The following is a 14,873-nucleotide window of genomic DNA, read 5'->3' as shown; positions in this document are numbered from 1 at the left end:
CTTAATAAAACACACCCTTCCAAGTGCCAGATATAACCCGGTGATCGCTCTCACACAGGGCGACGAGGGGAGGATCGCCGTGTAGGTTTATGCTATGCAATGCTACTTGGTGAACTTACCATCTACTCTCTTCTACATGCTGCAAGATGGAGGCTGCCAGAAGCGTAGTCTTCGACAGCACTAGCTATCCCCCTCTTATTCTGGCATTCTGCAGTTCAGTCCACCGATATTGCCCCTTTACACAGATACCCCTGCATATGTAGTGTAGATCCTTGCTTGCGAGTACTTTGGATGAGTACTCACGGTTGCTTTTCTCCCTCTTTTCCCCCTTTCCATTCTACCTGGTTGTCGCAACCAGATCCTGGAGCCCAGGAGCCAGACGCCACCGTCGCCGACGACTCCTACTACAGCGGAGGTTCCTACTACTACGTGCAGGCCGCTGACGACGGCCAAGAGTAGTTTAGGAGGATCCCAGGCAGGAGGCATGCGCCTCTTTCGATCTGTATCCCAGTTTGTGCTAGCCTTCTTAAGGCAAACTTGTTTAACTTATGTCTGTACTCAGATATTGTTGCTTCCGCTGACTCTTGTGTATCCGAGCTTATGTATTCGAGTCCTCGAGGCCCTTGGCTTGTAATATAAAGCTTGTATTATTTTAATTTGTGTCTAGAGTTGTGTTGTGATATCTTCCCGTGAGTCCTTGATCTTGATCGTACACATTTGCGTGCATGATTAGTGTACGATTGAATCGAGGGCGTCACAAGTTGGTATCAGAGCCGACTGCCTGTAGGAATCCCCCTTTCCAACTCCTTGGCCGAAGTCGAGTCTAGACATTGCAAAACTTTTACTAACATGGATGTGTGGCTTACGGGCCCACGTCGCCATTGGGTGGTATTAGGATCTTTTACTCCTCGATCTTTACTTTGAACTCTGATCTCTCTTCTATTCGGGTGAAATGATTTTACTAACTCTGACTCTAGGTTCTCGTAACTACTTCCTCCCGGAGAGCCCCTTGCTCCAGATGATTGCTTGGTGCACCGAAGGATTCCGAAGACACTCCTTGATGTTCTTTCGAGGCTTTGAGCTTGTTGCTTTTGCTATCCCCGACCACCGATAAACCCCTATGGATAATTCCTCGCACATACCAAGTATCCGCTCATCACCAGTGGTTCATGTGTTTCAAAAAAATTCTTCAAAATACTATTCAAATTTCTGAAAATCCTCAGCAACCTATTGCTCTTGGATTCTTTACCTTCTTGCATTATGGTTAAATTCCATATTTCTAGCAATACCCGTGGACATTCTTTGTAATTATCATTTTGAGTCCGTTGATTCAATATGTTGCGAATGCTCGCAATCCTCAATCAGATCCTAGAATTCATCCTTTTGGCTCAGACGTCATTTTAAACATGAGCTGGATCTCGACCAATCAAATTGCCATCGATTGTATCCCTAAGGCTATTCAACTTATCCATCCCTAATCAGAGCATTGCTTCTGATCCCTTGTCTTGGAATTCATAATTCCTTTGCAATTGAGCTTTGAATTAGTCAGTTGTTTCTATCATCTGATCTCGTTGCATGCTTTCTTCTTCTAGTTGAGTACCGATGCTCACATCAGATCCCTTATGGACCACCAGATCATTTGTTGAATTTTTTATCCGACAACGTCCTTCATATTCAATAACCTTGTGAGCCTTTCCTCGGATACATAGTGCCTTCGGTAAATTGTATCCTCTGCTTTCTCAACCATGCTCTGCTTTTGAGCTTGAGTTATTTACTCCTGAAGTTTGTGGTATATGTTCCTAAGATGCCCCGATGGGTTGAAACAACGCCTTGCTTAATCTGTTTGACCCGTAAGATTTCATGGGTCATACTTATCTGGTATTGCACCCGGTAAAACCTTCAACAACTAATGTCATTTTTGAAACACGAGAAGTGAATGGAAGGTTATGCTTTGGAGAAGTGGGAGTCGACCTTGAACCCTATGTTCATGCCCATGGACACGATGTATACCTTATCATGGAAGCTTCTCTCAAAATAATTATCCCCTTGTTATGAGTTCATCTTCTATGGTTTGATCATTTACAAATGTGGTTTCGACCATATTGTTCTCCTTGGATTTCATTTCTCAGTCAAGTAAAGGCACTTGTCTTCTGTAGATCAATACACCATTCTAACCTATATTCTGCCCTACCATCGAGCATTACCCTCTAGTACCACGATAATATCAAGAAATACATAACTTCTTATGAGTTCTTCATCAAGTATTATTCTCACTGCTTCCAATTTTTCCTGGGTTCTAAGTTGTTAACCACTCAAGGACACCGATAACTGATTCGAGTCCGCACTATGATTCGACAACTCCTATTAATCGTCATTGCTTACGGGTTTGAACTCGAGCATGTCAATCCTAGCCTGATCGGCTATCATCATAGTGCTAATTTTAACTGTGCTACCTGGTCCTTATTCTTGGAGCATAATTTTCAACGATGAGCTAAGCTTACGTCGATCTTCCTCATCATATCATTTCGCCTTGAACAGCGAGCTTGGTTTCGAGTTTGTGTCGTACCCATGGTTCCAATAACCTTTCGCTTCATCATTCCTTTGACTTGATGTCGTCGCTGATTGATTGCATTTTCAAGAAATCTCTCGACAAATGTGTCGTGATCATCATCAACCTTATGAGCTCTTCCAGGATATCAATCGGATTCATGATGAGAAATACCATCCTTGCCTCGATGATTTGTGTTATCATCGACCACTTTATTGTCTTCCCTCCAACACAAACTTGTTCGTGTTTTGTGTTATACCTTGAGTTCCTTGCTACCTAGCATTGATCTTCTTTACCTTGGAATATTACCACCTTTTATGTCAAGAATGTCGTGGGAATTTCACCACCTCTTAAGAATTCTTGGTATGGTGATACTTCTCACCATCACCATTCTTTCTTGGGTCCTCGTGTTGATTCCAACCACGGTACCAACAAGTGAGCTGTGCTGTTTGGATTCTGCCCTTCTAGCAACCCTATTGCTTTGAAGTTAATGGTCGGCCGTTCATTCTTAGACTATTGATTATTGAATCACCATTCCAATGTTGGTCGTGCAACCCAGCCCATATTTCGGGTGCACCTTTCAACCAATGTTTAACTGTGTATGTTTTCCTCGAGCATACATCATTATACCATTTGATCTGACAAATGCTATCTCCTTGTTCACATAATTGTGGAAATCCATCTTTTGTTAATCTTGATGAATTGTCGCTGATTCCATCAGCCACCTCCTCATCCTCTCGTTGGTTTACTGATGAACTCTTGTTTCGTAACTCGCTTCCATAGTTCATTTCTCGAGAATTTTACAATGTCATCTCGCCAATTTGTATTGCACCGTTTCCTCTCAGGCATCCTGAGTCTGAGGTATTTGGACACCAATCAGATCTGAATCTCGGTCAGATATGATGGTTGGGACATATTTCCAAGCTTATAACATTGGTCTCTACATAACCCGGTAAGGTGGTGTCTTTGCTTAGCACCCCTGGCCAGAGGACCTGCTGTTATAGTTTCCTTTTCAGCAAGGTTATCCATTCTTCCATGATGAAATTGTAAAACTTATTCTATGAGTTGTTCCTGATGGTTCCTTTGTGTATCCAAAATCTGACCCTTACATGATGACCATGTCAATGCTATCTCGAAGCATGTCTGTGGTACTCCGATTCTTTCTACAAGAACACTCGCAGCCCAATGCTAATTGTTTCTTGCTCAACTATCCAAACACCGTTGTATGGGTGATGTCATGAAATTTCTCTCCCCTTACCTAAAGGGTTTTCTACATTATATCCTGTCACGGATATCATGCTCTGTTTGTCCTTGGGAAGGAAATACCCCTGAAATATGTGTTTTAACACATTTTCCTTTCCATTGTTCTGTTTAATCTGATAATCATATTTTCCTTTCCATTGTTTGGTTTAACCTTTCTTGTGATCTATATGATCTAAGCAGTATTATTCTCCTGCTTATGTAAACACCTCGTTGTACAATTCTGTCAGCAAGACCCTGTTACTATTGTTGATGACATTCCGGTAGCCATCGATGGATGAGAACTTTGCCTATTGCTCCGCCTCGTTCAACGAGCAGGAAAATGGTTCTCTTCGTCCCTCGCCCTTGGTACTGATGTTGTTGCTGACATAACTGATAGGCTATCCTCTGACATACCTTGCTTACATGATCGTGCAAGACGTCATCGCCCTTCCTACTTTTAACCCACATGGTGGGCCCATAACCCACAGTTCCACAGGATCGAAACCTGACTCTCTTGTACACCCTGTTGTCCAAGTTATTCCTCGCGCTTGACTTCTTATGTAATTCACGGGCCACCTGCCAAGTGATCTATTCTGATATCAGATGCAATACTTATTCTCGTTGCTCTGAACCCCCCTCACCTTCTGATTAGGCCATCCAATGATTGCCTGCCCATTGGAAACTTCTCATGGCACCTTCTTACTTTACTCTCGATATTTTCTTAAGTATCTCGAGAGTTACTTTCTATTGCATTCCCTGAGTAATCTGCTAGATAGTCAACCTTGTAAGGTCCGTTCTTCCGAAGTTACCCCTTGTCCTTTCATAAGTACGATGAAATTTCCGAAGAAAGGATGATGACTTCATCATGATGACCTGAAGCAGAGAAATGAAGACATCAATGTAATGGATCGACCTCTTCGAGAAGAGCAACAAAGACCGGGAAGATTCGTTAGAATTTCGTAACCAGACCCCTTTCCCCCTTGTTCCACCTCTTAAATCTCGGGTATTTAAGCTACAGTAATTCTCTGCTAATGATGCCACATCACTTTGATTACTATTGCTAATCTCGCGTTAGTTCGAATCCAATTCTAATTCAAATCCGAAATCAAGCAACCAATAAAAGTTTTCAAATATTAAAACTAAAATGTTCGAAGTGAACCAAATATTGCATAGATAATTATGGTGGAGAAACCACACCTTTATAAAATGTTTAAATACTCTAAAATGAATAAAACAGTAGCAAATACAATTATTTAAATGCTTTTAAAATAATAAACAATTTCAAATCTAAATTTTTATAAGTATTAAACTATTGAGGCAGTGACATAATTTGTAGCATCTATTTAGGTGCCACTTTGGTATTTTACTAAAACTAAAATAAAAGGGAACTAAAAGAAAATAAAAAAGAAATAATATAAGTAGAAAGAAAATAAACAAATAATTAAAATGAAATCCCCCACCCCCCGCCTAGGCCTTGGCCCAGCTGGCCAGACCAGCTCACCCCCCTGGCCTATGACTTCCTCGGTCGAAACCCTAACCGCACCCACGATCCCCACTACCCCCCTCTCGGTCCACTCCTCCCCCCACCCGCATGATCTCCTCGCTCCTCTCCCCCCCCACAACCCGATCTAGATTGGGCAACTGCCCCTACCCCATCGCCCCACATCGCCAGCACCCCGATCCCGTCGCCGGACTTCCCCACCGCCGCGACGCCCGCGTCGACCCCCTCCCCTGCGGCCACCATCGCACCTTCGTCGGATCTCCACCAATCCCACCGCCGCTCGCCGTCCCTGGAGCCGCCTCGACGCCGTCTGCCTCGATCCCCTTCGTCGGACGCCGCCGCTACCTCGCCGTCGATACTCTCGACTCTGGCACCCCCTGGCTCCCCTGAGCCCCCTACCGGCCCTCTGTGAGCCCCCACATCCTCCCCTCTTCCCTTGAGCTCTGGCTCCCCCACTAGCTAGCCCCGCTACCGCGTCCGAGAACTCGTCGCCGCCGTTTGACTCTCCGCCGTGGCCACAGCCCGCAGGACTCGCGATCGAGCTTTGCCTCGTGTTCCTGGACTCCCCAGGAACCATCTGATGCCCTTTGGTCGCCTCGCCATATGCTGCAACCTTGAAACCGAGCTTGCCGAGATCCGGCCATCGCAATTGCCCGTCGTCGGCGTCGCTTGGGACCTCCCTCACTCCCACCCCTAGCACCGTTGGACGCGGGACTTCACGCGCGTTCGAACGCGACCAGCGACGCCCGTTTTGGTGGCCTGTAACCGATTTCCGGCGACATCCCGTGCGTCGTCGCCGTGTTTTGGTCGCCGGCGACGAAACGTCGGCGCCGCTGACGTGTCCGCTTAACCTAGCCGCTTATGGCGCCAGTGCCACTGACTGCTGGGACCCGCCTTCTAATTAATCACAACTTAAGTAAACTGGCTAATTAACTAACCTAAATACTCCCTGACATGTGGGGCCTCCCCTCTAATTAGCCCTGGGTTAAATTTAACCACTGATTAAATGGTTGAGACAATGACAGGTGGGACCACTCCACTGTTCTACTGGATAAGGCTGACTTGTCAGCGGCTGACTCAGATGACTGGACCCACCAGTCGGCCTCTCAGTCGCATTTGCTAGGTACACTTCTGTGTACCCATAGTAATTAAATATTAATTTATTTACGAATTAAATTAAAACCAGAAATTAGTAAATCGGTTAAAAGTTTGAAAATTAATATAAAATAAACCGTATCTCAGATGAAAAAACTTTGTACATGAAAGTTGCTTAGAATGACGAGACGAATCCGAATACGTAGCCCGTTCGTCTGCCACACATCCCTAGCATAGAGAACACATAACTTTCCTCCTCCGGTTCATCTATCCGAAAACGTGAAACACCGGGATACTTTCCCGGATGTTTCCCCCCTTCGACGGTATCACCTAGTACTGCGTTAGGTCACCTCTAGCTCCGCGTATTGCCATGTTATGCTTTGTGATGCTTTGATTGCTCTGTTATTTATTGTGTTCCCCCTCCGTTACTTCTTTTCGGTAGACCCTGAGACTACCGGCGACCCCCAGTACAACTACGGTGTTGACGACCCCTCCTTCTTGCCAGAGCAACCAGGCAAGCCCCCCCCTTGATCACCAGATATCGCCTATTCCTTCTCTCTACTGCTTGCATTAGAGTAGTGTAGCATGTTACTGCTTTCGGTTAATCCTATTCTGCTGCATAGCCTGTCATTGTTGCTATAGTTGTTACCCTTACCTGCTCTACTAATGCTTAGTATAGGATGCTAGTGTTCCATCAGTGGCCCTACACTCTTGTCCGTTTGCCACGCTATACTACTGGGCCATGATCACTTCGGGAGGTGATCACGGGCATATGCTATCTACTTTATACTGTTACATTACTCATGATACTGTTCGAAGATGGGGGCTGAAGGGGCAGGTGGCTCCATCCCGGTAGAGGTGGGCCTAGGTTGCCGACGGCCCCCGACTGTTACTTTGTGGCGGAGCGACAGGGCAGGTTGAGACCACCTAGGAGAGAGGTGGGCCTGGCCGTGGTCGGCGTTCGCGGTTACTTCAAAATAACACGCTTAACGAGAACTAGGTATTTGATCTGAGTCTGGCCACTTGCCTATACGCACTAACCAACTACGCGGGAACAGTTATGGGCACTCGACGTCGTGGTATCAGCCGAAGCCTTCGTGACGTCAGCGACTGAGCGGCGCACGCCGGATTGGACTGGAACGCCTGCTAGGCTAGGTCTGCTTCCGGCCGCCCTCACAACGTGCAGGTGTGCAATGGGCGATGGGCCCAGACCCTTGCGCCATAGGATTTAGACCGGCGTGCTGACCTCTCTGTTGTGCCTAGGTAGGGCTGCGACGTGTTGATCTTCCGAGGCCGGGCATGACCCAGGAAAGTGTGTCCGGCCAAATGGGATCGAGCGTGTTGGGTTATGTGGTGCACCCCTGCAGGGAAGTTTATCTATTCGAATAGCCGTGTCCCTCAGTAAAAGGACGACCCGGAGTTGTACCTTGACCTTATGACAACTAGAACCGGATACTTAATAAAACACACCCTTCCAAGTGCCAGATATAAGCCGGTGATCTCTCTCACACAGGGCGACGAGGGGAGGATCGCCGGGTAGGATTATTCTATGCGATGCTACTTGGTGAACTTACCATCTACTCTCTTCTACATGCTGCAAGATGGAGGCTGCCAGAAGCGTAGTCTTCGACAACACTAGCTATCCCCCTCTTATTCTGGCATTCTGCAGTTCAATCCACCGATATTGCCCCTTTACACAGATACCCCTGCATATGTAGTGTAGATCCTTGCTTGCGAGTACTTTGGATGAGTACTCACGGTTGCTTTTCTCCCTCTTTCCCCCCTTTCCATTCTACCTGGTTGTCGCAACCAGATGCTGGAGCCCAGGAGCCAGACGCCACCGTCGACGACCACTCCTACTACACCGGAGGTGCCTACTACTACGTGCAGGCCGCTGACGACAGCCAGGAGTAGTTTAGGAGGATCCCATGCTGGAGGCATGCGCCTCTTTCGATCTGTATCCCAGTTTGTGCTAGCCTTCTTAACGCAAACTTGTTTAACTTATGTCTGTACTCAGATAGTGTTGCTTTCGCTGACTCTTGTGTATCCGAGCTTATGTATTCGAGCCCTCGAGGCCCCTGGCTTGTAATATAAAGCTTGTATTATTTTAATTTGTGTTTAGAGTTGTGTTGTGATATCTTCCCGTGAGTCCTTGATCTTGATCGTACACATTTGCGTGTATGATTAGTGTACGATTGAATCCAGGGCGTCACAATGAGCCTGCCCAACTCTTGCAAAAGTTGGGGTAATTTATCCATAGTTTAAAAAAACATCAGTTGAGAGGAGTGTGGCAGACAAGGCCAGATGGGTGCCTCTGTGAGCATGTAGTTTTTCCTAATTTGAATATTTTTGTCATTATCAATGAACTTTTTCTTATGTCCTAACCATTTCTTGAAATTATCAACAATTTTGGAATTTCAAATTGTGTATGAAATTTTACAAACTTGAACACTTTTTTTAAAATTGTTAAAAATTTCCAACAATAGATGAATTTAAATAAAAATTGAAACCACATAATTTTTAAAAACTTTATTAACTTTTTATGAAACACAAATATTTCTTAAATTCGTGAATATAAATTTGATAACAGGAACATTTTTTTGTTTACTCTAGAATATTTTTTAAAATTGTAAACAATATTTGAGAACAAGAACATTTTTGGTCCAAACGATATTTCAAGTTTTTTTAACATGTTACAAAAGGACAATAAATTTAAAAAGAAGAAAGATGAATTAATAAAAAAATAAAAGAAAAATGAAAAAGTAGAAAAAAAACGCTTAGACCTTTGCTCAAGTATGATGGCATTGCTCCCGTCGGGCGCCTGTTGGGCCGGCCCAAGCATTCGCAGATTTGAAAAGAGTTCATCAATTTTGTTTTTTTTGTAGATTTTTTAAAAAGCTTAAAAAGTTGCAAAAAAAGGTTCTAGAAGTTGAAAAAGATCCAGAAATTTCAGAAAAAATAACGAATTTGATTTTTTCTTTTAAAAAGTTTGGGCATATGATAAAAATAAAAAATAAAAAATGAAAAGGAAAAAGGAAAAAAGAATAAAAAGGAACAAAACCCGGTTTAAAATATAAAAACAAAAAAACCCAGAAATACCAATTGGAAATTGGCTTGTTTCGCCTCAAGTTGGTTGCCCCGTGCTACTCATCACGGACTTGATGCAAGGCCGATTGGCAGCACCCTTGTCCATCATCCTGAAGACCTGGGTCTGATCCTTGGGTACTCCCCCTTTTTCTTTAATTTGTGCGCTTCCAAATGGGCTGACCCATTATTGTAGGTGAAGGCTTCTTCCGTATCGGCGGGTGACGTATTCTTGAGAAAGACCATCCTATCTTTTATTATGAAAGGGCATGGATATATCTCCACCGTTGATGTGTTTGGGGGAGGGGGGTGCCGAAGAAGTGAAAAGGAATGTGCAGGTCGCAGATGCAGAGTCGTTTACGAGGACCGGTACGCGCTTCCAAATGGGCCGACCCATTACTATAGGTGAAGGCTTCTTCCGTATCGGCGGGTGACATATTTTTGAGAAAGACCATCCTATCCTTTATTATGAAAGAGTATGGATAGATCTCGATCGTTGATGTGTTTAAGGAGGGTTGTGCCAAAGAAGAAGTGAGCACAGATGCATAGTCGGTTACGAGGACTGGTACGACTGGGTACGATTGTTCCACACCTCTGCTACACTAACAGGCGCCTATGTGAGTCGGAGAGGGACGAGTCTGGTACGAGCATGCCCGCTCGTACTAATGCCATGTTGCATCCTGGATGCCCGGGAAACCCATGGGAGGCTATCTCTTGTTCTTTGTCAATCTATAATCCTCACTGGATGGTTATAAGTTCACCTAGAGAGAAGGAAAACACTCGAGTCCATGGCGCGATCTTGGAACAAACGCCAAACATCTTATCGATGGAAAGATTCTCTAATCTTTCCATCTTTGCGGTGATTCTCCCCTGACCCCGTACCCCCCGCGCCGCCTCCCCGAGCGAGACGGCCGGGGCGGCCTCCTCTCCCCTCTCCGTCCAGCACTCCCCCGTGCCTCCCCATTCCCGCCGCCGTCGTCGGCTGGCGCGGTGGGCGTTGCCCGCGCGGCGCCGTGGCGTGGCCGCCGCCGGCGGCCTCTTCCTTTCCTCGCCGCGGACACCCGACTCGGGTGGGTCTGCTCCAGCGGCGGTGCAGCTCGGTGGCAGCGTTCCGGCCCTGGTCGGGTGGCGGCGGCCTGGCCCCTTGGCGACGGTGGCGGCTGGATGCGAGCGCTAGCCGGCGGTGCCCTGCAGGCCCAGATCTGGGTCAGCGTGGGCCGGTTTGGATTCCATCTGGTCGCTTCTGGCTGGCCTGGCAAGCTTCTTGCGACGGGGGTGGCGGCTACTGTGCTGCGTTGGCTGCAGCGCGGCGGCAGGAGCTTCACGGGCCCGATCTAGGCTTGGCGGGACAGTTGGCCTGGTGTACTCCTGCTGCTGCGTCTGGTCTGCTATCGCCTAAGCCGGTGGAGGTTGTTCCCTCCCATGCGGCTACGGTACTGCCGGCCCCTGTCTACGGTTGCTTCGGTTAGGTCCGGCCGGCCTTGCAGCGTTTGTCATGGTGAGACGTCGATGGTGTCCTCAAGATTGTGCTGGCGCATGTTGGTGGGCGGCAAGCGTGGTGGAGCCAACGATTGGTCCTGGGGTGTGGGGGTAGGGGTTGAGAGAAATCTGTGTCGGCACCGACGAGGTGACGCCTGTGGGCGCCACCATCCTTTTTGAAGGGCGTCGGGTGTACCTCTCCCTCACTTCTCTCCGTGTACCGGAGAAATCCTAGGATCCGTCCGGGCAGCAGCGTCGTCATCATCGCAGTCCATCTTGAAGATGTTGCTTGGTACGCGGCAATTCGGCGGCATAGGAGCATGGTGGAATTCTTCGGAGGACGCAGCGGTTGCGGGATGCCGTCGCTTTTGTCGATCCGACGCTGTTGTCATTCTTTCTCTTATTTTTCTCTTATTGTTCTTTTGGGTGTGACTGTGCTGTTTGCCCCAGCGATGATCGAACAGTTGTGTCGGATGGTTGCTATATTAATATAGCGGGGCGAAAGCCTATTTAAGGGGAAGATTCTCTGATCAATGGCACAAGTTCACCGCATGGCACAAAGCCCCTTCCATGTTGAAGACATCGAGCTTGGTTATGCCATACCAGACATGCGCACCAAAAGAGTGAAGAGTGACCGATTGTGGTGGGATCAAGAAGGAGATACGTCTGTGGAAGAGGATGATCCGGGAGATGGAAGAGGAAGCTAAGGGGGGAAAAGAACCGGAGACACTAAAGACATCAGCTCTAGTGTCCTTGCACCTATGAAGTCAGTCCAGTGCTTTGGGGTGGAAAGCAAGATGCGATATGAGAAGGTCTATGACGAGTCTTCATCACGGTCTACACTAATTCACCATCGTCATTAGACTTATCGCTTGGAGTCAAGGAAAAACTCCTGAATCGAATTGGCATGATTAAGATACAACACCGTTCGAGGGATGCTAAACAGGTGGCACACAAGATTGCTAGATTTTCTTATCATTCAGATCCTCTATTTTCCGGGACTGCAAAGTTTCATTTTGTGAGACGTTTGGAACGAAAACATGTATATTTGACAAAGCATGGAGAATCACTTCTCAAGTATTTGAATGACGTCAAGAGTAGGAGTAGAAGAACACAAGTAATACCAATACTGTGTGGTGGATGGGGCGACGTATCCGCATTCTGTGACTACACCGTCTACAACGTTGATAATATTCAATTTATTTCATGTATAACAGCAGGAAACCAAATTAGGGAAGATGTTACAGGCGTCCACTTCATCTGCTTTATTATCCCGATCAATGCTCCGGCTAGCGGTTAGGCGCTGTCCTGCTGCTCCTGCAGCGCCTGGAGCAGCGCCGAGCGGAGGTCGTCGGCGTCCTGCATCGAGGCTGGCATGTCCACGAGGACGTCTTGCAGGGTCACGCCCTGCACGTGGCTAACGCAGGCATGCTGCACCTGCAGCTCCAGTGACCGGAGGGCGCCCATCAGCTGCGCGGGAGCGTGGTTGGCAGTGGTGGTCACACGCACCGCGGCCCCGTCTCGTCCCACCATCCGCACGTCCACAGTTTCATCTACCTGCAGGAACTTGGAAGCTGGACCACCGCGAGAAGCGGCGGCCGCAGCTCCCTTCTCCAATGTCTTGTTGGCCTCGTCCTCCAAGTGCGCTACGCGGGTGCGTAGCTCCCCGATGTAGGTGGCGGCGTCAGCAAGGAGTGATGCCTTGTCCATACGGGACACGTTGGGGACGACAGCGCGGAGGTCGCAAAATCGACGGTTCAGTTTGTCGCGGCGCTGGCGCTCAGCCTGCACGTGGCCGACGGTTTGGCGAGAGTCGGAGCGGGGCCCGGGTTTCCGGCCACGCCGCTTACCATTGGACAGCGGCGTTGCCGGGACGCCCGACGGCAGCTCCGAGAGCTCAGGGCTCCGGGGAAGCGTGCTCCCCATAGGCGCCCACAGCTCCCTGTCCTCGTTCTGGGACATCGTGCCGTCGTCGAACAGCCATTGCTCGTGAAGCAGGGGCACAAACTCGATCACCTGTGTGCCCACCGTGGAGTATTGGGAGGACGGCGAAGGTGGAAGGAAGCAGGAGGACGGAGAGAGTAGATTGTCCATGACGGCACCTTGATATCGCTCCTGTGTCACCTAGCTAGGAGTGACAAGCAGAGATGCTAGTATGATCACATAAGATCGCTTGGGTACTTTTTATACTGGTGACAAGTTTGCGGTTATAACGTCGCCGAACGGATCGATTCTGTTCAAGCAGCGGCCTAGACACATCAACAGGAACTCGACTCGACGGGACTATGTATACTGCTGAATTCCCCGACAGAACCCAGATTTCTATTTTCTAAATCTCAGTCGAATGAGATTTGATTAAGCTGTGAAAAAAGTTTTGTTTTTTTTTCTTGCATGTTATATCATTTAACTGAGACTTGATTAATTAAATATCAGTCGACTGAGACCTAGCCACTCCCTTTTATTTTTCTTTTTATTTAAAGAAATTGAGCCGATACAACCCGCCTCTTTCTTTTTGGGAATAGCAACCCAATTCTGGCAATAAAAGGGAAATCCTTGCGAGCGCGTGTGATGCCTTTTGCTACCTCTATTTATCCGGACTCACCTACGGATCAATCAGTGAATTAAGTTGTGATTGAATGGTTAGGAGGTTAGGGTCCTCAGCCCATCAGATTTTAAGTCTTAAATTTCACACTGGTGTACACATTATTCTTGGATTTATTTCAGGCTTTGCAACGATGTGCATTCAATGAAGGAGACGTTCCCATCGACTACAAAAGCGTCTGTGGCGATTTCGTCAACCTCAAGATGATGTGTCGGCTTAATATCTCGGAAATGCTCATAGAGATAAGGTGCGGGTCCATTGATAGGAGTGACTGTATGTACGTATATATGAGCATCTACATCGGTACTGTGTTCAGAAAAAAAAACCCTACAAATCGATCACGTTTGCAAAAGCTCTTAAACGTGGGCACACATTACATTTTTCCCTTTATTTCCCTTTTCTTTATGGTACAATCTACTCCCTCCGTTCTTAAATACTTGTCTTTCTAGGCATTTCAACAAGTGACTATATACGGAGTAAAATGAGTGAATCTACACTCTAAAATATGTCTACATACATCCGTATGTGATATTCATTTGAAATGCCTAGAAAGACAAGTATTTAGGAATCGGAGAGAGTAGTAACAAGGGTGTGTATGTACGGCTCATGAGACAAAGCTAGCTAGCCTAGTACTACATCCGTCCTGGTTTATTAGAGCATCTATAGTTAGACTTGGCAAATCCTGTCCTCTATACGTTCGCGAACGCGTCCGGGCACCGGCGGACACTGGCCGGGTACTCTCTATATCCGCGCCTCCACACCCGTGTATCTCATATTCCCTCCCCTATATTCAATCATGCAACGTTGATATAAACTGCGTAGATCATGAGCGGACATACAAATGCACAATCGGTTCATCAAAACATCACAGTCGAAGCATCAAAAGATAGCCAAAGTTCACATAATACACATAATACGGCGGACAAGTTCCAACTACATCTAAAAACTTGAAATTAAGACAGATCTTCACCACTTCCTCGCTGGCCCTTTGCCCTTCCGGTTGCCGGCACAACTGTAGGAGTCCACAGCAGGAGGTGGGTCCACGTCGGAGCCGTCGGACCCATCGTCGGAGGAGGAATCGGAGATGACGATGTAGCCTTGCAAGCGGCGGACAACGCGGTTGCTTGCGCTTGAGCTTGGCCACCCTCGCCGCCTCCCGCGCTGCCTCCGCCGCCTCCCTCTTGGATTGCTCAATGCCAAGCTGGAGTTGCTTGGCGTTGAGCCTCTAGAGCCTTCAGGCCTTCATCTCTGCCTCAGTCAGTGACCGGCAGCACGCCCATTTGAAGAGATGGTCCTCCTCGTCTTGGCACCTGGCTGCGGCG

The 14,873-nt window shown here is 47.4% G+C and overlaps 1 protein-coding gene across 1 annotated transcript; it reads right to left on the bottom strand.

Annotated features, from left to right (window-relative positions):
• Positions 1-12,245: 12,245 nt before the first annotated feature.
• On the bottom strand, positions 12,246-13,043 carry LOC123174852 (transcription factor MYC2-like). The gene has a single exon (XM_044590108.1). It carries the CDS (start codon positions 13,041-13,043, stop codon positions 12,246-12,248), a length of 798 nt encoding a protein of 265 aa, XP_044446043.1.
• Between the last annotated feature and the right edge of the window lie 1,830 nt (positions 13,044-14,873).

This window comes from Triticum aestivum, chromosome 1D (genome assembly GCF_018294505.1).
Source record: "Triticum aestivum cultivar Chinese Spring chromosome 1D, IWGSC CS RefSeq v2.1, whole genome shotgun sequence".
Taxonomy (NCBI): domain Eukaryota; kingdom Viridiplantae; phylum Streptophyta; class Magnoliopsida; order Poales; family Poaceae; genus Triticum; species Triticum aestivum.
This window is presented reverse-complemented; position numbering and strand designations above follow the sequence as displayed.